Below are 25,047 nucleotides of genomic sequence, written 5' to 3' on the forward strand. Positions count from 1 at the left end.
AAAGAGAACAAATATGATGACATGACTGTCTTTCCTGTAATCTAACCTACCAACTATTAAACCTGTTCCCTCAAGCCTTAACCTTATCTCCATATTTAAAAGATTGCCTTCATATCAAATGTTGACCTTATCTCTTGTCGCAAAGAGTAGAGTAACTAAAGGACTGAAACTGCCCCCTCTCCACCAACACACATGCATATAAGGTATACAATAGTTTGGTTGATTGCATGCCATCAATTCATGCATAAAAATACCGATATCTTCATCTCTCTCTCAGTTCCATCTCTTTGGGAAGAGTCAACTTCCCTTCCCATCTCCTGTTAGGTTTGCAGCTGTATAATAGTGTACTGTCAAAGAAATTTACCACGATTAGAACTAATTTGGGGTAATTGGATCTTTATATTTTGAATTTCTCAAAAGTGTTCGGTGCCCTATGGCTGAATGTTGCGATATTACAAATTACTCATAAAAGGGGCCTGTAACTTAAGAAGAAAAGCAGATGAGGTTACATTTGCAGATTAAATCAATATTACTTCAGCATCCAATTATCCCAAATTAGTTCCAATCGTGTTATTTCCAAATTTATCTCTTGCCCCGATCATGTCAGCTAGGGTATCCTTTGTAGACTTTCACACATTTTCATACATCTTTGCATCCAATGCACATGAAAAATAATCACCTTCATGCCCATCAAGCATCCAAAATCTATTGTTCAAAAATCTGATCCATAGCCAGGAAGACAACTACAAACAACACAATAAAAACAGCAAAATTTAACAGAGTGTCACAAAAAAAGTCGAATTCACAGAAGAAAGATGTATAGATGTTGACAACATACATACTGATTCGGTTACAGTGGGAGACTGGCCGAGCTGATTTTTATTTTGTCTTATTCGCCTACCTCTGTAGATTTCTCTCATAGTAACTTTTAGAATTTAACCAAAAAGACCCCTGAGACACATTGTTCCGCCTTTGCCAACAAAGCCATGTTTTCTGAGGTCAAAACATCCATGGCATTCTTTATGACAGTGTCATTCGATGATTATTTCTTTCCCAAACACTTCATTGTATCAGTTGATTTCCATGACGTTAACAGGACAATACAAATGACACTCATGCATGTCTTCATTGATACTCTGGCCATTTAATAAGATAACAAATGCAAATAATGGGTTTCTTACATGACTTTATTGATAAAGATATATTACAATTTTATTACTAAAAACATAACAGGAAGACATTTTTCCTCTAGATATCTTTCAATACAGCTAATATTGATTGATGTCAGTTGACTTTGAAACACAAAGACGGTTTCTATTGCATAGTTATTATCCCGTCATTAAAGGCTTTTATTGCTGGGTTTTCACTGCATCAGAAGTTTCATATAAATCACTTACAATCAGCTCCCCTTGTAACAACAGACAAATATATTTGAAATCGTGTGTGCATGTGCATACTTGCATGTCTCATGCCTGGGAATTTTTATATTTTGCCAGAGATTACAAAACTCCATTCCCAAACGTTGGCCATGGTCAATTCTTTAGTAGTGATGTACTCTTGCCCATTAAATGAAGAAAGACGGACTAGCAGAGCAAAATTGCATACATTAAGAACTAAGCATGTGGTTTAAAGATGGTGTAAATTTCAAGTTAAGGTACAATGGACCTAAAGAACAGATATTCTGACTTTTAAATTTTACAATATTCTTTTGGCCTTCTACTTGTTGGGGGGTCATTTTGAAGCTTGCAGAGCAAATGATTTTCATTGCCTTATTTATGTAAAAATCAGCAATTTTATTTCCTCATAGAGATAACATGGGGATGGTGGCAATTTTTGAATTTCAAATATGGGTAAATGTTGGATACTTTGTTTCTCTAGTACAAAAATTTGCACAGTGATCCCTGATTTTATGCTTGAAAGCATCAAACTACCTTAAATTGAAATTACAGTTCTAGAAAAGGGAAAATAAATGAAAAACTTATCACTATCAAGGTTGGTACTTATTGAAGCTTATCTTATGGCATTTTAGAGCCATCGGTCTCTATGTAACAAATTAAGTGTCCTCTTTAAGGTAGCAGTAAAGGGTATTTTTGTTGCAAAAAGTTCATGTAATTTAATGTCATTTCTATAAAGTTCATATAAAGATACAGAGTTCAAAATGTCAGTATTTTGTAATTACATATTCAACTTTACGTGCAAAAAGAAATGATCACAAATATGTGTGACTTTTCTGAAATATGACACTTTTTATAGGAATAATCAATAATTTATATTTGTTTTTAAAGTTTTAAAAAGAAAATTTAATCACTCATTACCCCCCCCCCTTTTTTTTTACAAAAATGTATTCCAAAGCGACCAATGACATTCTACCCTGCTACCTTAAGTGTCAACTGCTAATATTTCACTTTCAAATTACATGCAGAAAGAGTATTGAGGCAGGAAAAACATGATTTCTGGTAATAACACTCACAACCCAACATCTCCTGGGTGTTTGTGACAAGTACAATAGAGGTCAACTCTCAAGGTTAGTTACAGTGTTGAGTGACACTATTCAGTGGAGTCAACATGTTGCGCTGCACTGGACCATGTTGTTTGCTAAATTCCTTTAGATAAATTTAGTCTCTGCCATTGCTCAGCCCAGATTACATGTGTGAAAGTGAAGAATATTGCATCTCAAAGTTCACAAAGCTTCTGAATAGAATATATCTCCGAACACCATCAGTTTTCTTTTCTAAATTTTTGCACAAACAATGCATGATACTGACTGGTGTCGGGTGATGAAATGTCGTGTTTGAAGACGTTACCAAGGTGATAACCAATCTGCACAAAGTCACATTCACAAGTTGTCCAGTTTTGAGAGTCCAGAAAGAACGGCTCCGGTTATTGTGATGACAAATGAAATCATCAAAACTATCAGGTTTCTCTTTCCTTTGATTTCCTTGAAGACCAAAACACCCCAGAGTGCTGCGATGATACCAGGACCCTGGGTAATGAATCCAACACAAAGATTTCAATTTTCTGCAAAACATGAGATCATACCAAATAGTGGTTGCTGTTTTAGCAATACACTACTCGAGGTACACTACCCCCTGCAACAGGTATACTACAACGTTTTGACAAGTTCATCATATATACCGGTATATATATATATATATATATATATATATATATATATATATATATATATATATATATATATATATATATATATATATATATATATATAATGCAAACTGGTTTTTTCTATACCTGTTGTTGAGGTTGTTTATTGGTATTTCATTATAATAGTGCATTGAAATTCTGAAACGTTATAAAAAGAGGATTTTTCTGTGGTGGAGAGCTTCCGCAAACTGTGCTGTCACAGTTATTTACTAGTCTTGACAACTTACATTGCTCTATTTTTGCCATCAATATACTGGTTTCATATAATGATTATAACAGATAATATGACACTTTTGACGTTAGTCTGTCGTCATTTATAAAGTGAAAGAATAAAACTCAAAGACTTTGTACAAAAGGACAAACAACAACTCACAGTTGTGATGATTGGAAAGCTGACTGCTTCCTCTAGAGTGAAATTGGCGATGAACCACGCTGACTGAGCTATTCCCCACATGCCGCCTGAAACCATCGCTGGCAAGATAAGCTTCGGGAAGATCTTCGGCTTGTTTTTCATAACGATGCAGTAAATGATGAAATATGCCGTTCCCGTCACATAAATACCACAGAAGTGAGCAAAGACATAGTCAAGCCCTGTGAGACGAGATCATCATTAAAGATAAGCTGAAAGACTCAGAACCAGTTGGAGTTACTCTGAACACAGCGCCACCTATTAATTAACGATGATTTTCTTTTGTTTATTTAATATTGCTGGCCTGAGCGGCCTCTGCATGTATGTCCAGCAAAGGTTATGCGACTCGAGTATAAACAAAATAAAATATGAAGATTGGTTATTGGGTCCCGTGCAGGAAATGATCTACTTTCAAAAGCTATACCGAGTGAAGGAACCATACAAACATGAAATTTAAACATTTGACATATCTGATAATTGACTAACTGCATGAGTCCTAAAAACTTTTCCTTTCATGATCTGACACGATTTACACAGAAGGATACCAGAGTGACCCTTACCATTTTTACTTGCACCGTCGACATTGTCCTGTATCCATATGCATGGTGCAAAGTTTAAACCATACAAACAACCAGCAACAACAGACAGTGAACAGCCTCTGAAAAGAGAAAAACAAAACATATAAATGATAAACAAAAGCGAGAAATTTCAACTTTGGCCAGGAAGTTTTGCTCATCAACTGCTAGACTATAAATGCATTTGTGTACTTGCTCCCTTGCAGTTATAGAAAAACCGTAAACTAATATGGTGGTGGCTCATTCAATTTGCAAATCTTTGCTATGATTATGAAAGATGACATGAATTTGTTAAATTATCATGGAAACTGAATGATATTTAGTAATCTTTTGACTGTTGAACAATATTACTGCTTAACCCTCTAACCACCATGGTATAGCCAAAAGGTGTTATTATCAGTAGTTATTGTGGACCTATTTACAAGCAATCAGGAGTGAACAGCTTGTGACTGAAAAATCATCACACCCTGCATTGTTGCCCTAACATTGACTAGAGATTTCACTTACACAATCCTCTTCCACAATGGTGACAGCTTGTCTACCCATGATGCATCATCAGAGCCGATTTCTGGTGAAGATTGCTGCTGGCCATGCACTTGCACATGCTGAACACAGAATATCAAAAAAAATGGGAAAAATTAATAATGAAATAATATACTCTTTAAAAACTATGCAGAGGCGACCTATTCATATTTTTATTTCATCATGCTACTGCGGGCCGTGGTACAAATGAAGATTGAGAAGAATGGAAAATACATAACCTTATCTGAACAGTTCCATTTTGCGATGAATTTATTTGGTTTCTTGCATAAATAAAACATTCATTAAGACACAATAGGTTCAAAATTTCACAAAACGTAAAATTACTCTAGATGCCATAAACCAGCTGGCATCATGGTTGCCATGTGCTGATAAGAAATTTGACCATAGAGGGTGCTGTTTGCTTAACATTTTAAGTTCTGGAAGTTTATGCTGCATTCCCTCAGTATCAGTAAGATCAAGACACACAGAGACATAAATATATGAGACTGGTATTAAAAAGCAAAAGAAACAAAAAACACTGAAGTAACATAATGTGAGCAAGATGTGTCTGGTACACGTGCAGGAGAACCCATTACCTGTTAAGGTTAGCTCAGAAACAAAATGTTTTTGTTACTACTATGTCATATTTCACCATCAACATATAAACTGATTTCTGGAAACCATACAGTTGATACCTGATCAGCAATACTTTTCTCAAGCAGTGACTGAAATTCATCGTACTGATTATCTGAATGACCTGTTTTGTTATTTTCTAACTGTCCTGCCGCCGTTACTTTAGATTCTGAAAGGTTGGTGCCATCACTTTTTATGAGTAAGAATCCAATCACCCTGCAGTTGATAAAAAAAGCAAAGAGAGACACAAAACAGAGACGTTATATGAACATTGACTCACTTGGGAATCAAGAAGAGGGGCCTGGCCGTCGTCATGGACAATCCCACCGACATTAGCATGCCCAGCCAGCATCTGTTCACTGACATCACTCTTCACCATCAGGTATGTGAACACACTACCATGGAGTGGAAAGACAAAACAAACATTCAGTGAGTGTCCAAGGAAAGGGAATCTTGTCAGTGTGTATGTGGGAAACATACAGAATTAATGTGATTTAAACAATTAAGCAGGTGGGTGTTGTTACTCCTGTACACTGCAACAGTGATATGGTCACCACATCATTACTGTTCTGTCTGAACCAAAACAGGTCATGAAATAAATTTGCATAAACTCTCAGGTACCAAACTACGGATGGTGATTTCAGTTTCCATGGAATGCACAGCAAATGACGTATTATAAATAGGAATGGTGCAGCCTCACTGAAACCATTGCTTTGAAGCATTGTAGGGGTTCATGGATCTATTTGCCATGTATACCAATTACAGGTAAATGCAACTAACACCCAGTGCTTATTTGCGTGACATTGACCTTAGAAAGAGTAATGTGACTCCAGTATGATTACTTCACAATGACTTGACACTCACTCACTCATCTACACATGTACATACAGTTGCAATTCTCAACATTGCATCATATTTCTAAGTTAACAATATTTTACCCATCCACAAGAGAAAGGCTGTTCAAAACAATTAAATTGCCTCGTATTTCAAAATTATCCATACATTAATGATGATTTTTTTTCAAATTTTGTAATCCTGCAATAAAAAATTCCGAAAACAAATCCAAAGAAGACCCTTAGTTCTAACAGAATGAATTACCTGAAGACTGCAAAGCCAACACCTAGATAGTTCAATAATTGGTTACTTGGTATCTCTGGCTTTAAACCAAACCATCCAAACCTGAAAACGAAGGAAAAAATCAGTGACGAACTTCACAATGTGGAATACTTGATAGAGCAAATCTGCAGAATAGTGGAACAAAATTTCAATTTTCTAATCCTATGTTTTTTCTAAATGATGATTGTCACACTCAAACCTGACTGTTTATGCGTGATGAAAACATTGGTATGGTAAAGATATTTTGATAATAAGATTGACTAAAGTTACATGGCCAGTAACCTTGATATATTCCTCTTGATATATTCCTCCTGTTACTTTTTATTTTACGAATGGTACAGTTCCTTGTTTTACTTCCAAATTCATGTTGAAATGCCTTGAATTAAATTTATCAACCAGCCTGTATTTGCATTATGTGTAATTGGTTTGTACACAAGTTCAGCTAAATTTCAGCCAGAACGTCAATTCACTTGTCAATACCAACATCGTATATTGTGCACTCTGCACTGTTTTGGCATTGTTAATATTTTCATATTCAACAGTATTTCAACATACTTTTGTCAGAATAGTAGGAAACTACACTTGTTTTGAACTAGTGAACTGAAAAATTATTGTGAAAATATTATCCAAAGTTACAGCTATTTCCCCTTCACATTTCCAGACAAAGAGAGACACCTGTTCTTGAAGAATCAAATTGTGAACATAAAATACTTGGCTTCCAGAGCATTCGGTAAACAAAACATCAAAGTGGTGCCATAATCAATACCTGCCACTGGTCCATCCCATGAGTAGGTTCAATGAACCCCAGATACACAATCCAAGTCCAAGGCCAATGGTTTTGATGACTGGCACTACAGTAACATTGCCTGAAGTGAGCAGACGGTGAGAACAATCACTTCTATTATTAGTGGTATTTGGACTGAAAAATCTGTCGTTTGAGGGCGCTCTCCTCCCTCCCATAGAGAAAGATGGGAATTTTGAGTCTACAATGGTATGTATTGGTTGGAAAATCTTGCCTTACCAGTACAGTACAGCTTCATTTGTTTTACTGATGGAAACTTTCGTCAGGTGTAGTATTTGGCAATGGGGTGATATGAGATTGCATTGATAAGTATGATATAATCCAAAAACAAATTGGTAACAGTTACCTTTATTGACCCTCTGATTCACATTTCCAGGTCACAGAGATTCAACTGTGATGCCAAGTAAAAACAACTGGAGCTGAATTAACCAAAATTGATACTTGAGGGTAAATTCTATTTTCATTTTGCCAACATGCTTGTCAAGATCATTCCAGACATGATTCAAACAAGGACTTAATTTGCCAAAGGTGGCATAAGAAAGTGTTACAGCGATATTTTACGTATTTGAAATTCACTCATTCATTCTATTGCAAATTCTCTCCTCTTACCTGTTGCCCATAGGAAGCCGCCCAGCATAGCCAACGGGTGGAATGTAGGTACATGACGTATCATGTTAACAATGAGTCCAACAACCCATATAGCAGACACCACAATCCACTGAAAAAACATGCCTAGAAATTCAAATGATCGGAAGGAAATCATACATTTAATCCTGAACACTAATGATAACCTCATTTGATTTACTTTGTGGAAGAAAGATCAGTTGAAATTCTCCTGTCATATAACCAACATCGAAAGACAGAAAAAGCATTCCCATTTTTTACAAAAGCTAGTTAGTGTTAGCATGGTACTGGTAGTAGCACGAGAACGTCCACATATCCAGCACATCTGCAAACATTTCTTAAGGTAGTATGCACCTCAAAAGTGACAGAATTAAACCTTTGCTCAAACTTTCCTCAAGGAATCTTTTAACTGTTTTCTCTCAAAATCAAGAATACAAATCAGCGGTCACCGTGCAAATTTTAGTACCAGAGAAACAAATTACTCAAGATTTACTGATATTTGAAATGCAAGAGGGCCATGGTTCTGTGTTAACTCTATGGAGAAAAACAAAATTTTGGATATTTGAAAAACTTAGCCATTGAATGTTTTTCTTTCTCCAAGAGCTTCAAAATGAACCCAAACAAGTAGATTTTGAGAGTCCGCATATCTGTCCCCGAGGTGTGATCTACCTTAACTTACCATCTCCACTCTCAAACTTCTTCACCGGTACAAAGTTGCTTCCGAAGAACAACACAGCAACCCCAGCAGAAATGAAACCAACGGTCAGATCTGTGCTATTTGTAACATTCTTGGCCGGCATTAAAGTTGGTGCAATAATTGTCACATTTGATGTCACATTTGATTGTGCCGTAGTTACAGTGGCTGTTGTTGTGTTGACTGCATTGTTTATTGACAGGGATTCATAATACAATCTTGAATCTTTGGGTCCAGCTGATCCAGGGTCAAAGTTCACACCTGCTGCTTCTTACAAATAGAGGAAATATGCATACATCTAATAATCAACAGCAAATGCCACCCCCAAAACACAGCAAATAGTGCAGTATCAAATTGCTCACTGGAGAGAGCTTATGATTCATATTAAACGGTGAATATGCCACTAGTTGTTACTTCTCAATTCATTAAAATTCTGGAACTAGCTGCTCTGAGAGACAGTCTTAAAGCATCAACCAAATTACTTCTTAATACGTCTGAACACATTATTTCAATAACCATTGTGAAATTTCTTATTTTTACTTATGATGAAATATTAAACATGACAGCTAGGGATCATATTAAAGGAAACGCAAAGAGTTAAATACTGTTGTTTCCATGTTTAAACTCAGCAAGAAAAATAAATTCAATCAAGGGATAAAGACTTGGTTCAAATGGCAACATTGTACAAACCTTGCACCACAACGGTTTGGTCCAAACCCATTGTTATCAATGGTAAGAGTGGACCAATTTAAAAGGAATTGGAATGAATGAGTTAAACAAAAAAACCATTTACAGAATTCAGCTCCAGCATCTTAAATACCCCACCCTCAGAAAGTACAGATCTAATAGAGTAACATTTCATTCAATACACAGTAAATGGACAATATCAATATACAATGCACATACAAGGTATCATGGACAGAAAGAAAAAATAACAAAATTGCATCTTTCGAACCAATATTCAACAGAAAACGATAGTGGATATGAATGCATTTCTTTTAAAGGCTTTTGCAAAGTTCATAACCTATCCAGTAGTTGTCGCTACTGGGCCACAATTAGTATGTTGTTTTTATGAATTCACTTTACCAATTTAGACCATCGCAGCTGTATAATTTAAAAATAATTACCTTCAGTCGGTGACATTTCTAAAAAAATCTTTTGTAATAGTTTCTCTTGTGTCTCTCCTATTTCATACAAACCTATTTGGACTTTGGCAGCCTAGGCCAGGTTTTCCCAGCGATTAATTGAACATGTTACCTTTGAGTCTGTGCAGTAGTGAGTTAATAGTTTTTGCAGGATTCCGTGAGAAACTCCCTGCATAGCATTTCCCCACTCACGCGTTTCACATGAAAACAGAACACAAATTATCGTGTTTACCCCACTCAAACATTCACAAATCACAGACTTAAGCCAATTGGTGCAAATTACATTGTAAAGTCTAGAAACACAAGAACTGTTGCAAATAAATTGCATTCTCCTGAAATCATTAAAACTTGAGTGGTTTTTACCTTTTTACCATAACCTTTCATTTCTTTTAAAATTGAAATAAAGGTTTTTTACAAAAATCTGTAAAAAGTCATATTACGAGCTTGTGTACTAACACTAGGTCTTGTGATTTTTGACCTTCCTTACCGAAACTTAAGAGTATCACCGCCCGGAGCTATACCATGACACCCCTACACAAACCTATCTCGGCCGGGCATTGAGGTCTCTTCTTTCCACGCTTAGACCATGCTCAGACGAGTCAGAGAATAGCGGTAGACTGTGAGAGTCAGAAACCTACTCCAGCATATTGTGTTCACCCAACAATCTACGCAATAGCCTGTCAGTGTACATTGCTTCAATTCACATGTAATTGCCTTCAATTTACTCTGAGTCTGTTTTGATATTTAAAGGGATATAGTCGTCGGAACTGCGCCTGTGCTAGTTCTTATTTACAACAATGTATTTCGTGCACGATATCAAGATGCACCTCATCATCATAGCTGCAACATTTAAATTATACGATGATAGATTATGACAGACATGTTTTAACTTTCATCAATCACCATTGTGCCTTGGATACATTGTTGCCATGGGTCTTACGACCTTTGAGCGCAGTTCCCACGACTATATCCCTTTAAATCACAAAGACTTGGGGCGTTTATAGTCCACAGGGCAAACTCGAACCCCGCCCCCATGAAATCAGAACGCACGGCTGTGATATCGCAGCGGTACTAGTGGCGTATATCGAACGCGCTCGGGTCATTGGGGTCATCGCCACAGTCCAGCTAGGCCCACTAAGACATCGGTGATGGCTGCAAAACGCTATAATATTCATCACACTAATCCTGGCAATATAAACAGCCGTACAACCAGACCTACGAGTATAGCGAGTGTCCGGCTTTAGTTGGGGGGCGGCGTACCCAAAGCCGGACACTCTCGCCATACTCGTATGGCGAGCGTGAGTGGTTGCATAGAACATGCAGAAGCAAGGGAACGTCTTCTAATCTTACCTAATGCCGTTGCAATGAGAAAGGTCGTAAAAAATAATTTGAGAGTAAACATTCTCAACAATTGCAGTTACCCCGTGAGTGTCAGATGTAGATTATGTCGAGTCGTTACCACAGCTGGTCATGTGACAAATTATCAGGACTCGGGACTGCGACGAGTATCTGTTTTGCGACCACAGACCTCGACCACGACCAGCTTTAATTTGAAGGGCGCCCGCTAACGGGGCGGGAGGCTCAGGCACTTGGCACAAACCGCATACCGCATGTACACAGGCGCTCGTTAGCTGGGTAGTCTGCTAAGTAGATCGATTTTCGGATCGATCTATCGACCCCGTGGTCGAGGGGGTCCAGACACTTCGCACCAAAACCAGTTCGCCCCACACAACTTCGTCCCAAAATCATTTCGTACCAAAACCACCTCGTCTCAAGTACTACTTCGCCCAACTTCACTTCGCCCAAAGTACCACATCGTACTATTAAAAACCACTTTGTCCAAAGTATAGTACCGTCAACTCGCCTGAAACAATGATGTTACGACGTATCATAGGGAACTGGTCAATTGGACCCCACGCCGATTTGACCCAAGTCAATTGGACCCAATTACAGAGATAGAGATTATTGTATCATTTCACGTTTTGTCGGTCAGCTAACGTCTGGTATCACTGACCTGCATTAAAAACACTGTGACTGAGACTTGTATTGCATAGTTTGTTATTCCAGTCTCTAGTCTTTAAATAATTGTGCAATGAAATACACTTCGACAGCGCTGGTACCCGGAGACGCCAACCCGGCCCGCAGCGCTGAACAGTGAAGTACAGTATGTACGGTACATTTTGGTGGCGAGCTTTGTGAGCCAAGGCCGATACACGGTGGTCGTCTAAGACTTCGTGATTGCTAGCGAACTCAAAACGTAACATAAAAGTACGTATGCTAAATCAAAGCGATGCTCGAATAGATTGTATGAGTTCATAATTTGGTAAAACCTTGCAATCAATCACGGGGTCTAATGACTTGGGTCCAATCTGCATAGGGTCCAATTGACTAGAAACCTATTATATCGTAAGGTTGTTTTTACCTACAACTTGGAAGCATTAATGTGTTAGGGCATTTTGGCTACCACGAACCATTTATTGTTGCATGAAACCATAAACGATAGAAAAAGAAATAGAAACACGCAAATGCTACAACTCAGGTAGGCCTACCTTGCGCGGAATTGCACGATGTCAATTTCGCGAAATGCGTACACTTTCAAGATCAGTCCAAGGATGACAGATGTGCGCCCGCCACTGTAACCTAAATACTCACATTGTGAGTATTTAGGTTGCAGTGGCGGGCATAATTGACCACGGGATCGATAGATCGACCCGAAAATCGATCTACTTAGCAGACTAACCAGCTAACGAGCGCCTGTGAGCATGTACAGTGTATTCAGAACAGTGAGAGTAGAGGGAAACGACTTAGCCCTACAAGTATTAGATTCAAAAAATGCACGAAATTCCATTGCTTTATATAGTTCGATATGTTCTACCTATGCAAAAAAAAACCACAATACTGAAACCGAAGAATCATAAGTTTCGAGCAGTCGGCAGCAGCCCAACCGAAATCACAGGTGCTCGCAGCATTGCTCAGATAGTCGATAAAGGCCGAAGGCCGGCAGCCGGCCGGCCGGGAGTGAGAGACCGAAAATTCAAGGTCAGACGATTCTCCGTATTGACCTTGCCAATTCGCCATTTTGTTGGTTTTGAACTGCTCGCCGAAGTGTCAAACTTTCCGACCATAAATGGTTGCTACCGAGGTTCGGCCTCAGACGCGAGACGGTACGGACTAACCAAACAACGTTGTGAGTGCCTGTGATCGAAATGAGGCCTGCCATTAGGACTATACCATTGTCGAAAGAATGATATCGTTACATTCTACTGTACATTCGCCATTTTCGGGAACGAAAATAGAAAAAAATTCGTATAATAATGATCCACTCTTTTTTAGGCCAACTGAAGGTAAATAGCACACTTTTCATATGAGAGAGGCACTGCTTCATCATATGGAGGCGTCGTTCCCCACACGGGTTGCACTTCATGGAATATCCCGGTAAGCTTCCGGTAAGGATATTTCCGGTGTTGCAATCGTGATCAACACTGTCAATCTGTTGCTGTGTAATTTCGGCGGTTATATTTGTATAGGTCATCTCTCTGTTGAACGAGAAGAGTATGGGCAAGCCAAAGAAAGGAAAGAAGGCCAGAGCAGACGGTTTCAACTCGTAAGTACCCAGAAAATCCCAGACACTGTGTACCATGTGGTGACTGATCACTAGCCTAAAACGCACATGGGAAGTTGACGACGTACCACAGCTTGCAGCTGACCTCAGTATTTGACGATAGACGGTACGATTGCAACTTGCAAGAGAAAAACAAAGAAATTCATGTGGTTGCGTAACACTTACTATGATATTAAAAGCTCCGTTCTGAGAGTGTTTCTACGCAGCCCCTGATTGCTAAGTTTGTCCGAAAAGAAGTATTTCAAATGCAACTTGTCGACGTAGAGATAGAAGTCTGTATTAGAGATAGAACTAGAAGTGTGTATTAGGAGCTACGTCGCGTTATGGCCTTGATGGTGTAGACAATGATTTCTCTGTGGAAGCTATGGATGTAATCTGCCGTTCACTTTGAAGTTAAACTTCACCTTTGTCAATTAATTAGCCAATAATTGGCTAGGAGACAGCTCAAGCAGTTCTAAAATTTGACACGAGCGAGTATCTATGCTTGAGGTTGAGCCATGATTTCACTGTTTTCCCAATCAATTCAAACTTATTCAAAGGGGAAATTTTATCAGAAATTCGCAAGGAACTTTTATCTCGAGAAGTGAAATGGGAAGTATTCTTGTCGAAAAGGATTTGGTAGTTTTCTAGTCCAGATCCTCACTCTGCTAATAATAAATATGAAATAGAGTTTACACCAGGTCGTCATCTGCTGACTTGCCACCCCTTCATGAAACGGTGTTGCCCTTCATGCTATTATATGGCAAAAGCACAATATACAGTTAACTTATGTAGCCATCCAATGATCCTTGTCATTATACATTTTTGCCTGAAAGATGAAAATTGGGAGCCAGCATTGAGTGGCAAATGATTCGTAAGATGTTTTATTTTTCTTTGGAGAGTAAATCAAACTTCTCACATTCATACTGAAAGCAGCAGTCATGAGATTCTTTGTGACTTGTTTATTTCAAAGTTAAGGACCGATCAGTAAATGTATGTAAAGTACTAGTATCTGTAACTTTTGATGATTTTTTCATTATTTGTTTATGTTTTTATTGTTTTGTATTTGTTTATTTCGGACTACATTCGTCCATATAAATTACACAAAGGAAATACAGAAACTGATACAAAAATACAACTTATGTTGGATATGCTATCCATATATAAATTCATTCACTAACCATAAGAGATCGACTTCCTCCACAGGTTACGCAAGTCAGAACTGTAAAACAGTATACCCTTGACCATTCTTACAATTGTATTTTCACTGTAATAAACCCACAGATTACCACCATATAATTGATAACAATATGCTTTGAAAAGATTATACTTTACAGTCACAGAACATAAAGAAAATTTCCTCAAGAGCATACTGTATTAGCAGATACATATAATGCTCTCTTTTGATGCTCAATATCTTCATTATCACTAAACTGATCCATCAACAAATACCCAAGATGCTTTTTCTTTGCTATAAATGTAATTTCCATACCATTAAGATAAACAGATGGAGTGTATACAATCTGAGTGCGTTTTGAAATGACATACATGCATCGTGTTTTCTTCACATTAAAAGTAACAGGGCTCTAAATTAGCGGTAGTCCCTCGTCCACAGACTACCAACTTTTCTCTGGGGCTGTCAAAATCCATGAAATGATAGCCCACACGAACTACCAAAGCCTGGGACCTGAAATTCAGTCAGTACTTGGCATGCCATGTCCAGTCTGTCATTTTTGGACCAGCTAATGCAGTCAAACCCAGCTTGACACAGAAAGGCCAGACTACGACTTTGATAAATGCAAATAACGAAGACGACCGTGTGGTGGAACTTTGCAGCAAAGTTTCTATATCTGAACTGCTGTACTTGAATGACAGGCACAGGAAATGATGACCAATGAAAACATATTTTCGTCGCATTTTCATCATAATGTATCAATCACAATCACATAGAAATTATGCCTAGTCCCAGAAAGCCCATGATCTATTTTTAGCCCTGCCACAGTATGTCTCAGTGCTGAGAAGGTCGTCAAAATTTGCATAACGCCCATCATATCTGTTTCTTAAGGTACTAAAGGTGTGCAATATTCACATCAAATGACTAGAAAATTCACTTCATGGTTAGAATCTTGAAAAACAGCTTTTTTTCGTCTGGTTATTGAAAAAGGATATCCCTGCACTAAAAATGTATGGGCTACCAGCCATCGTCACTGGGCTGCCAACTTCAGAAAATGGTAGCCCAAGTGGACTACGAGGGAAAAAAGTTAATTTCGAGCCTTGAGTAATGTCATGCAGGTCGCCATAGTGGCTACATATGTCAACCAGTTTTTGAGTTCCCTTGACAGAAGGGCTGATCAAACAGATCTCATCAGCGTACATAAAGTGATTTATGAAAACACCACCTATGTTACATCCCACTTTTGAATTAACTAGTCTTGTACTCAGATGATCAACATAGACATTGAAAAGCTTCGGAGATAAAACCCAGCCCTGCTTAACACCATTGACTACTGTAAAACTGTCAGATAGGCAATTGGCCCAACGAATAAAAATATTCTGAGTTCTGTACCACAGTGTTCTCCCCATAGCTATTATAGAGTGGTGGCCGCCACTCTATAATTTTTGGTAAACAATAGAAACTCATTACCAAACAATTACATTTATTGTTATGCAAATTAGCCGCCACTCTATCAGAAAATCCTGGGGAGATCTGTACCAGATAACCTTACAAAAAGAATTGGTACATTTCTAGATATCAGCTTTTTAAACAGTGTCCAGTGACTAACTCGATTGAATGCTTTAGAAACATCCATAAACGTAATAATAACATTGCTACCTCATTTCCTATAATAACTAATGATTTCTTCAAAACAAATACACACATGTCAGTAGAATGAGAAGGCTTAAAACCAAATTGGTAGTGTGATGAACCAAGATATCAATCAATCTTGCCCAAAAAAACAAATTCCATGACTTTCGAAGCAATTATTGACAATGCAATTGGTCGACAATTGTTTTTGTCAGTAATGTTACTATTTCTGTCTTTAATAAGTAGCAGAGAATCTATGAGGACACAAACCATGCAAAAGCATGGCAGTAAAACACATACTCAAAAGTATATACACTTTTTTGCTGGCAAAAATAAAATGCTCAGGTGAGAGGAAATCAGGCCCTGCCGATTTCCCCAATTGTAATTTTCTAATAACATTTTTAAATTGGTGTCAACCGCAGTTTCTTGTTCTACTACCAAAATCAGGTTGAGAGAGACAGTATTCAGTGTGTCAACTCAGTCGGTGCATTATTGTTGAAAAGTGAAATGTAAATAATAACAGTGCATTTTACATAATTTTTGTTGACAAGCTGAATGGTAGGCGTTTCAACGTGCTTTTTGAAGAAGAATAAGGAACTGGTTGACATGAAGAACAAAAATAATGAAAAAAATCATTAAACGTTGCTGCTACTGGCCCTTTAAAGGCCCTTTCACCCCCAGTTCCCTGTATACAGGTCCAACTTTACCATTGAAAACAATGGATTTGGGACAAACCATGGTGGTGAATGGTTTAAAGGCACAGTAAACCATTGCCAGGATGCAATCACTGTCAGTGTGTAAGACAGAGCCAAAGTTAATGTTAAAACAGTTAGTGTCAGCCAAAGTTAGTGTTAGCTCTGGGAAGGCTATGGACTTGTTGTTCATTTATGTCATTCTGACCTAGTATAGTTTTGTACCCATCTGGTATTTCCTTGTTTTTCCTTTGTTTACATCCATTGTCCAATTGCTCTCACATTTCACATCTGACAGTGAAAGAAATGAGGTTATGAAACCTTGAATTGGTTCTACCATGGGTAACAGGCAACTTTGTAATACCATCTAGACTCTGATTCTTTGATCTCATTCTGAGCTCTGTGACTTTGGATCCATTAGCATGCAAGACAACGTATGTTCATGCAATTACAGACTTTGGAGGGGGGATGGTTATGGGCCCTCTGTAATACATGACAATTAAATATTGTAGACAGTTGACGATTTGATCTGCCTCTGAACAAAAAAACAGATGTACATGTTTAATCAAGATCATTGGATCCCGGTCAACTCTACAAAAAAGCATGTTGTTTGCTCAAACACAGTGTTCCTCATAAGTGCATGGATGAACAGTTATTTCTCAAAATGTAATTTAGACCTCAAATGTAGTCACTTTGCTCACATGGTGAAACAACTCACTTGGTAAACTAGCTGTTTTCAAGGAGAGAGATCGATTTCTGTGAAGTGTTGGTCATTATCCTAGATATTTTGCTGAAGATAAGCACAACTGCTTCGCACAACAGTAAGAGACATGTGGTAAATGGTTTCCCTTGGCAAAGAGTATATGCTATACGCCAATGGATGATGTGACTTGGGTACCTGAAAATTAGGTGATTAATGACATTGATGGTGACCCCTCTGTACATTGAATCTGTATGGTTCAAAATTGTACATGTTTAGAATACTTTATTCTGCATGAACAGGGATGAAGAAGTTGACCTTGATCCATTATCCAATCCACCATCAAAAGACATTGAAGATGACGATGATATTGCTGCTGCCAAGCCTACTGGAGGGAAGAAAGGGAAGAAGAAAAAGGCCAAGGATTTTGACTGGTAAGTAAAAAAAGAATTCACAACATGAGTAGGAACGGAACCACCTGCCTACTGACCTGGGCAGGTAAATTTTTTGTCTGGCTGGATCAATTTTACAGTGACCTAGCCTAGTCTGTTAAGCCCTCTTTGGTATATGTATATATACCAAAGAGAGTTTATATGGTAAGTCGGTGACATCTGCACCACTGCATATTACACCTTTGTATTTGGTGTGTAGGTGCATGCTAGACTGTAAGTGGAATGAACTTATCATTAGCAAAAAGTATGCTTGATAAAAAGAATAATGAGCAGCAAAATTGTAAACTTTATGAAAATGTCAGTAACTGTGAGTTAGAATTTTACGTGTCAGTGATATTTTGCACAGCAACATAACAAAGACCTTCAAACCAATAATAAGTTAGATGCTTGATGAATTACATACTGTTTACATTACTCTATCAAATATAATATTAAAAGGACATCTTTAGATTGTATCACTAATTTTGACGTACCAGACTGCATGGTATTGTTTATGTTTGTGTCCATTGCAACTGTTGCCAACCATTACATACTTCACCTTGATGGACTGTGCCTCAAACCGTGTTCAAATGCACTTGACATTATGATTACTACAAGCTATTATAGAAGCTATTAAATGTTGTGTGTACACTAAATCCTGGCATGCCACATCGTACCAAATGTGAGCCAAGTGTCATTGACGCTATGTATGGCATGTTTATATTAAATGTAAGGTATACCTGGTGTACAATAATGAGTATGTGATGCATAATTATCAGAGTATGGTTTTGTTTGGGTTTTTTTGTTTGTTTATTTGTTTTGTATTTTTGCTCAGGCAGGCAACTTTCCAATGTTTCTTGCCTGGATTTCTGTTTCTTATTGTAAACAACATTCCTTCACTGTTAATAGCTGTGTAGCCATGCTCAGTGTTTAACGTCATCACTCGGGGACTCAGAAAAGTTGTAGAATGTCATGAAGAAGTGGAACAGTTTTAGGAAAAGTCATTTGAATCAAACTGAAAACAATGTATACATTTCGAAATACATGAAACCTCAGAGACAGCAGAAAATCACAAACTTTACTGCACAAAGGCTTCTCAATATTGTCTCTTTTTGCCTGACACATATTAACTTATGTAACTGCTACAATTACTTTATAATTCCTTGCACTGAAAGGTTCTTAGTGTGTGATAACCCAGTGTGGTGAAAAAACTAAAAATATCATGGATTCTACTTACAATTCACCCTCATAGTCAGCTTGTTGGTTGATTAGTAGTGTTTTACCGTGTGACGGCAAGTGATCAGGCTGTTTTTCTTAAAAAACTATTAATATTTGTGCCATACCTCATTTAACTAAGTACATGCACCTTTATTGATAGAATGTGATTGTGCAATCCCACATGAGCCTTTGAACTCTTTGACGCAATGCACAAATTGCAACAGATTTCGCAAGTCTTTTATCCATTGCTCAACAACGACTTGACTTATAAATAGGAACCTACCTTTGGAAACTCTCACAGTCTCACTTTGAATGCAATGCATAATCTTGGTGGAAAAGGGATACCATATTTTAAATTCATCAGATTGTACAATTTTTCTGGGGCGTTGCAAAACACCAGACATGTAAAATCAGGAATGTTGCTTCACACATTCACAATCTCAGTGCAGATGGATAGCTGAATATAGAAGTTACATGCCATATACCAAGATAAGTATTTCTTATATGTTTGTTCATCTGAAATATCATGACTTTCACTGGAATTTAAAACATTTACTTGATTATCACAGCTAATTATCTTAGTATCATGGCACATTTATAGAAATGGATCAACTACATCCTTTTCAATGTCTTAAGGCCTTCACAAGTGGTATACCCGAAAAGTACTAAAAAAATTGACAGCTCAAATATCTGTCCCCGAGGCGCATTCTATCTGAAGTATTAGAGTTAAAGCCCCAGTGCTGCTAACTTTCGATGGTTTTTTTCATTATTTTTATTTTATAAATCAATGGCAACTTCTTATTCTACTCCCCAAAGAATGTTGAAACACCCACTATTTAGCTCGTCAACTTGGCGTCTATATGTGTAAAATGCAAAAATATTGTTGACATTTGAATTCTAGTCCGGACCAGAAGTCAGTTGTCAACAATAACAATGCAGTTTGCAACCATAGGGGCTGAATTGACAAGCTGGATACTGTGTACTAGTATTTCAACATTCTTTGGGGACAAGAACAAGGAATTATGGTTCACATTCAAAATAAAAATGGTCAAATTATCATCAAAAGTTAGCAGCACAGGGGCTTTAACCTGCATTATTACATGTGATTGTGCATGATTTGCATGTATTGTCACTTTAACCTTCTCAGCACCAAAGTCAACTTTTATCACCTTTATAAAATATATACCTTGTCAATTTTTTCAGATTTTTACAAATATTTTGATAAAACACTGTAGCCAATGAAATGTGATGTCCATTTGGTCCAAAATTATCAAAAAAATTCATGAAATTGGTAAAATGTTGCAATAAAATTTTGTTGGGAAAAATTACAGCGCTCAAAGGGTTAGAATAATATAATTACATTTCAAATATTACTTTAATGTTCCCTTGTATAAAGCAAAATGAATGATTGGAATATTCATTCAGTAAAGATGCATGCCATTTGAAGATTGTTCCTCACAAAGCTACAAGCAGGATACTCAACAGGAAACACAAATGATAACTTTCATAAGAAAGATTGAAGTGTATTGAGTAAACGGTTTCATTAGTTGTCAGTACTGTAACAGCTATAGAAAATCTTTCAATATAGCAACAAGTACAAATGTATGTGAAATATTGAACTATAATGGAAATTATGATGTCTATCATTTATGTTGGTACAGTAAGAATGTATTGTCTGTGATAGGTATCACTCAGATAAAATTGTCAAAACAAACTACCTACATTTACCAGATACTAAACCTTTGAACTCTAAATTTTTGTGCAGAAATACTGCTCAAAGTTGTTATAGGTGTTCAAAGTATACTAGTAATTACATTGAGATGACCTCCTCACAGCACAAACATCACATTCACAGAAAGCACAGAAAATTTGTTCTATTTGTAATGGGGCGATGATGCATACATATCTTGTATCTCACTGATTTACACACACATGTTAATTACTGTAGACTATAGGGAATTCATTTTGAGATTCGTAGATACAAGAAGAAAGAAAGCCGCACATTTTTGTTCATCTGTTGGCAGAAATTAGAGCAATCCACAATTTTTTTTGAAACGAAGAACCATTTTACAAACACACCTTCTGTCACTGTCAGCTTTTCAAAAGGAAGGAGAATTCCTGATCAAGATGTCGAAGAGTTTTCTTTTGCAGAATCTGTACTGTGAAGCTGTCAAAGAATGTATATTATACCACAAATATGTCTGTATAAGTGTTTAATTCATGCTTTTGACATCACTGACAGGGATGAAGACATACTGGACGAGATAGAAGCCATGAAGATAGAGTCGGATAAACCAGAGAAGCAAGCGGACAAACCTAAAGAGCAGACAGAAAAGAAAGAAGAACCAGCCAAAATGAATGAAGAGAGTAAAACCAAACAATCAGAGCCTGCCAATGACCTTGATGAACTTGAAGCTTTAGCGGATGAGTTTGAGTCAGACAAGAGAGGCAAAAAGGGAAAAGTAAGTAGTGGAAAATGCCTGAACAGTAAACTCAAATTGCTGCCATTTGTGCATGTATAGATAGTGATTTTGCAGTGCATGACACACGGTTATTTTGACAATTTCAGTGCATGCAAAATGTAAGAGATGTTACAATCATAATTATGTTTCCTTTTCAAACAGAAAGGGAAGAAAAAACAACAAAAAGGTGGTGAGTTAGATGATCTGGATGCCTTAGTGAATGAGATAGAGGGACCAAAAGAAGAACCGGCCAGTAAAAAGAAATCTAAGGTACAGTATTTACTCACATTCAAAGTGTAGTGACTGAATCAGTTGCATTATTAGGGTATTCCAGTATTCTAGTGTTTTGCAACATGTTTTTTCCCTGTCTCCGCTGGCAACATTAGATTGTTGGTCGACAGCGGTAAAAGGCTAAAGTCATTTGTAGAAGTCAGGGTCTCTTCTAATTGTATAAGCACTGTACTGTAAAAGGTTATGTATTTTGTGTCCTACTTTCTCTTCAACTTTGTAAGTTTTCACACCACAGTGATCAATATTCCCCCCCTCCCAAAAAAAGGCACTTCACAACAAACATTGTTTAATTCCAGCTTGAACAATCCTGTCTGAGAACATCAGCAAATTCTCTGTAATGTTAATATGAATTTTTTGTTTTGCCCTACGGCAATTCTTTTGACAAGTTCATGTTATCTTGTACTAGTCAATAATCTTTCAACTGCAAAGGATGTCACATTCTAGGTGTGTTTTTCCACTTCACATCAGATCACATCTGATAACTGTTTACATATTCCATGAAACTCACATGGTTTGCATGTGTTTTGCATAAGCAGTTCCCTGTTCTGAGTCTACGTGCCTTTTTAATCAGTAAGTAAAGGTATCATCTAAGTCAACTTCAGTGTAAAACTAATAATCCCAAAGACGGCATGGTCGAAATACCAGAAAGATCTTTCCTTGAATATTTCCCTAATAGTTAAATAATACTGTTGGAACATATTGCAGATGCCATGTATACATACATACATATAACATGCTTGCACAACTTATTACATCATTTCTTCTTTAGAAAGCCAAACGGAAAGGAAAGCAAGAAGATGATGAGGAAGACATGGATGATAAGCCGGACAAGCCAGATGTCAATGATGGAAAAGAGGATGAAGATGTCATGGAAAAGAAACCATCAAAGGTAGAGTGATGAAGTATTATTACTTTGTTCTTCAGTTCTTTGTAGGTCAAGTTGATCGGTAGAAAACAATTAAAATTCAATTGAAGACAAGTTTTCAGTGGCTGTCCTAAAGAGATAGTTTTCCATCCACATCTATGCAAATAAGACCAACTCACAGAATTTGATTTTTAGGTCAATAACATTTATGGTATTTTATCAAAAGTAATGGGAAGGGGAAAGAAATCTCTATCAGTTAGAATTTTGTGTCCAAATAAAGGTTTCGATGGCCATTTTATGTAATTAAGTACATCTAACTGTAATACAGGAGAAAGAAGATGGAGTGGATGTAGATGTAGGTGATGAGGAGGAAGAGGATGCTGGCCCGAAAATCAAAACAGCGGCGCAAAAAAAAGCTGAGAAAAAAGAGAGGGAGAGACAGAAAAAGGAGAGACAGAAAGCTGAAGCAAGAGCCAAGAAAGCAAAAGACGAAGCAAGAATGGCATCAGCCAAGAAAGAAGATGATGCTGCCAATGACAGCAAGCAATTGGAAGGTGACTGTTTTCCATAATATGTGTGGTTTGCTTTCAGGGAATTTAGATGTTTTTGACTCTTTGCCATCATATAGACAACAGATAGTGACAGAGGAGCGTTTGCCACCTCTGTGTATCTTTAACCCTTTTCCTGCCAGACAGTATCACTTCCCCATCAGCCAAGTCAGTAAAAAGCGGTATTGAGCCAAAACATGACGTATTTTCTCCCACTTGGCTTGGTCTGTTATAGCATCTTTAGTCCAAAAAAATCAAGTTTACAGTATTTATGTTTTCAACAGCTTTCAAATGTACAGTATTATGTTATAATTCACCATATGGAATATGTCGTGTTTCATTTATTTTAACCATCTTGACCTGGTGGTGAAATATGGACTTGGCAGGAAAAGGGTTAATCAAATACATGTAGTTGCTTTGTGAAGAAGAAGCTGACTTTCCTCTCAAATTTTTCCCTCTTGTCAGATAAAACAGGAGACAGTAAAGCTACGGGTACAGAGGCCAAAGTTGAGACAGCTGCTTCAGAAGCCAAGGCAGATGAACCAATGGACACAGCAGCAGAGCCAGGCAAGTATCAGAGAATCTGATAATAAGCTGTATCTTCCGAGGGACAAAATGACCTAATTGAATCAGTGATGAACAATATGGAACCTCAAGCTGAAATGGAAATTGGAAATGAAGACAGTGAAAATACCTCCAAACTTTTTCTGCAATCTTTCATGAATGTGTAGTCTGTGTAGTGAATTAGTGCTACAGTCAACAAGAACAAAAACTTGCCCATACACTCCTACTGAAATATTGTACATGTATTAACTCTATTGTTTCAAACTTTAAAACCACAAAGCAGTGACGAGTCACAGTAACTTTAACAGCTGATCACCAATTTTAGCAATTTTCTCAGTATTTCATTGGTGTGGTTTGACAGAGTATGCAAAAGTAGATGGAAAAGAGTCAGTGTAACTATGTACAGCCAGTGCAAGTGATTGCAATATATTTGACTAGGATATTTACTTTGCCTGTTAACCCTTTTAGACCAAACAGACATCACATTTCATTTGCTGTATTTCATCAAAATTTTTGCAAAAATCTGAAAAAAATGACTGGGGTACATTTTATAGAGGCAACAAAAATTGACTTTGGCGCTCAAAAGGTTAATAGCATCAGTATATACTTGGCCTTTGATTTTTGCCAAGACTTAATATTGCAACCATCTGATTTTGAATGATTTCCAGGTGGCAAAGCAGAAGCGGAACAGAAAGGTGGTGACGATGACGAGGATGAGGGCAAAGATTCCAAGAAGAAGAAAAAAGACAAAAAGAAGAAAGGAAAGAAAGAGAAAGAGGAGGAAGAAAAGTCAAAAAGGAAACCAGGAAAAGGTTTGCATTTATTTCATGATGAGAAAAGACAATTATTTATGATAATAACATGCAAATGCATTGCCCTGATTTCATTACGAATTAAGTTGTTAGTTTACGTTGTAAACAGTTTGTAAGCTCGATCAGGCAACCAAGTTCACATGAATAGGTCATCAACATGACTCGTACATGACCTCACATCTTGGTATACTGCTTATTATGTAAGTTTTAAAATTCAACGTTTTGTGAATAACAAATGCAATTTTTGCTCAAAGGTAAGCTACAGTGGCAGTTCAGTACAGAATTCCGTGAATGCGGTTGGCTTGGACACAGATTTCTGTTAAACTGGTAGATTCATCTCAAGCAAAGATACCAGCATGTACACGTAAGGTCATT

At 37.3% G+C, this 25,047-nt stretch overlaps 2 protein-coding genes across 10 annotated transcripts in view; one reads left to right on the forward strand and one right to left on the reverse strand.

Moving 5' to 3' along the window:
* Positions 1 to 1,124: 1,124 nt before the first annotated feature.
* LOC139131599 (transmembrane protein 144-like) lies at positions 1,125 to 11,245 on the reverse strand. Of its 6 annotated transcripts, none has more exons than XM_070697715.1 (10): positions 11,033 to 11,245; positions 8,523 to 8,807; positions 7,829 to 7,951; positions 7,184 to 7,283; positions 6,400 to 6,480; positions 5,582 to 5,696; positions 4,654 to 4,751; positions 4,132 to 4,229; positions 3,536 to 3,753; positions 1,125 to 2,983 (listed from the first exon to the last, which is right to left on the reverse strand). In XM_070697715.1, the coding sequence occupies exons 1-10, from the start codon at positions 11,082 to 11,084 to the stop codon at positions 2,837 to 2,839; spliced, it is 1,317 nt and encodes a 438-aa protein (XP_070553816.1). In that variant the 5' UTR covers positions 11,085 to 11,245; the 3' UTR covers positions 1,125 to 2,836. The 6 variants fall into 6 exon arrangements, with proteins under 6 accessions (XP_070553816.1, XP_070553818.1, XP_070553817.1 ...); XM_070697717.1 differs by having other exon boundaries at positions 8,523 to 8,801; positions 11,033 to 11,241; XM_070697716.1 differs by having other exon boundaries at positions 8,523 to 8,804; positions 11,033 to 11,241.
* Positions 11,246 to 13,118: 1,873 nt separating this feature from the next.
* The window catches only part of LOC139131601 (eukaryotic translation initiation factor 5B-like), a 29,076-nt gene continuing 17,147 nt past the window's right edge, over positions 13,119 to 25,047 (forward strand). For 2 of the 4 annotated variants that reach the window (XM_070697720.1, XM_070697721.1), the window contains exons 1-8: positions 13,119 to 13,286; positions 17,784 to 17,915; positions 21,373 to 21,592; positions 21,755 to 21,862; positions 22,653 to 22,772; positions 23,077 to 23,302; positions 23,771 to 23,863; positions 24,529 to 24,672. In XM_070697720.1, coding sequence (XP_070553821.1) covers positions 13,237 to 13,286; positions 17,784 to 17,915; positions 21,373 to 21,592; positions 21,755 to 21,862; positions 22,653 to 22,772; positions 23,077 to 23,302; positions 23,771 to 23,863; positions 24,529 to 24,672 — 1,093 coding nt within the window. In that variant the 5' untranslated portion in view covers positions 13,119 to 13,236. Of the gene's footprint in view, positions 13,287 to 17,783; positions 17,916 to 21,372; positions 21,593 to 21,754; positions 21,863 to 22,652; positions 22,773 to 23,076; positions 23,303 to 23,761; positions 23,864 to 24,528; positions 24,673 to 25,047 lie in introns of all 4 variants that reach the window. The other 2 variants (XM_070697718.1, XM_070697719.1) reach the window with 2 other exon arrangements.

The sequence above is a fragment of the Ptychodera flava genome, chromosome 4 (genome assembly GCF_041260155.1).
Source record: "Ptychodera flava strain L36383 chromosome 4, AS_Pfla_20210202, whole genome shotgun sequence".
Lineage (NCBI taxonomy): Eukaryota > Metazoa > Hemichordata > Enteropneusta > Ptychoderidae > Ptychodera > Ptychodera flava.

Bases quoted from the DNA above. Each gene is read 5' to 3' on its own strand.
- LOC139131599 (XM_070697712.1), bottom strand. From the start codon at position 11,084: ATGTTTACTCTCAAATTATTTTTTACGACCTTTCTCATTGCAACGGCA. The intron at 8,808-11,032 runs GTAAGATTAGAA...TCTATTTGTAAG, and splicing joins TCTCATTGCAACGGCATTAG to AAGCAGCAGGTGTGAACTTT. The intron at 4,752-5,363 runs GTATCAACTGTA...TTCTGTGTTCAG, and splicing joins AGAAAAGTATTGCTGATCAG to CATGTGCAAGTGCATGGCCA.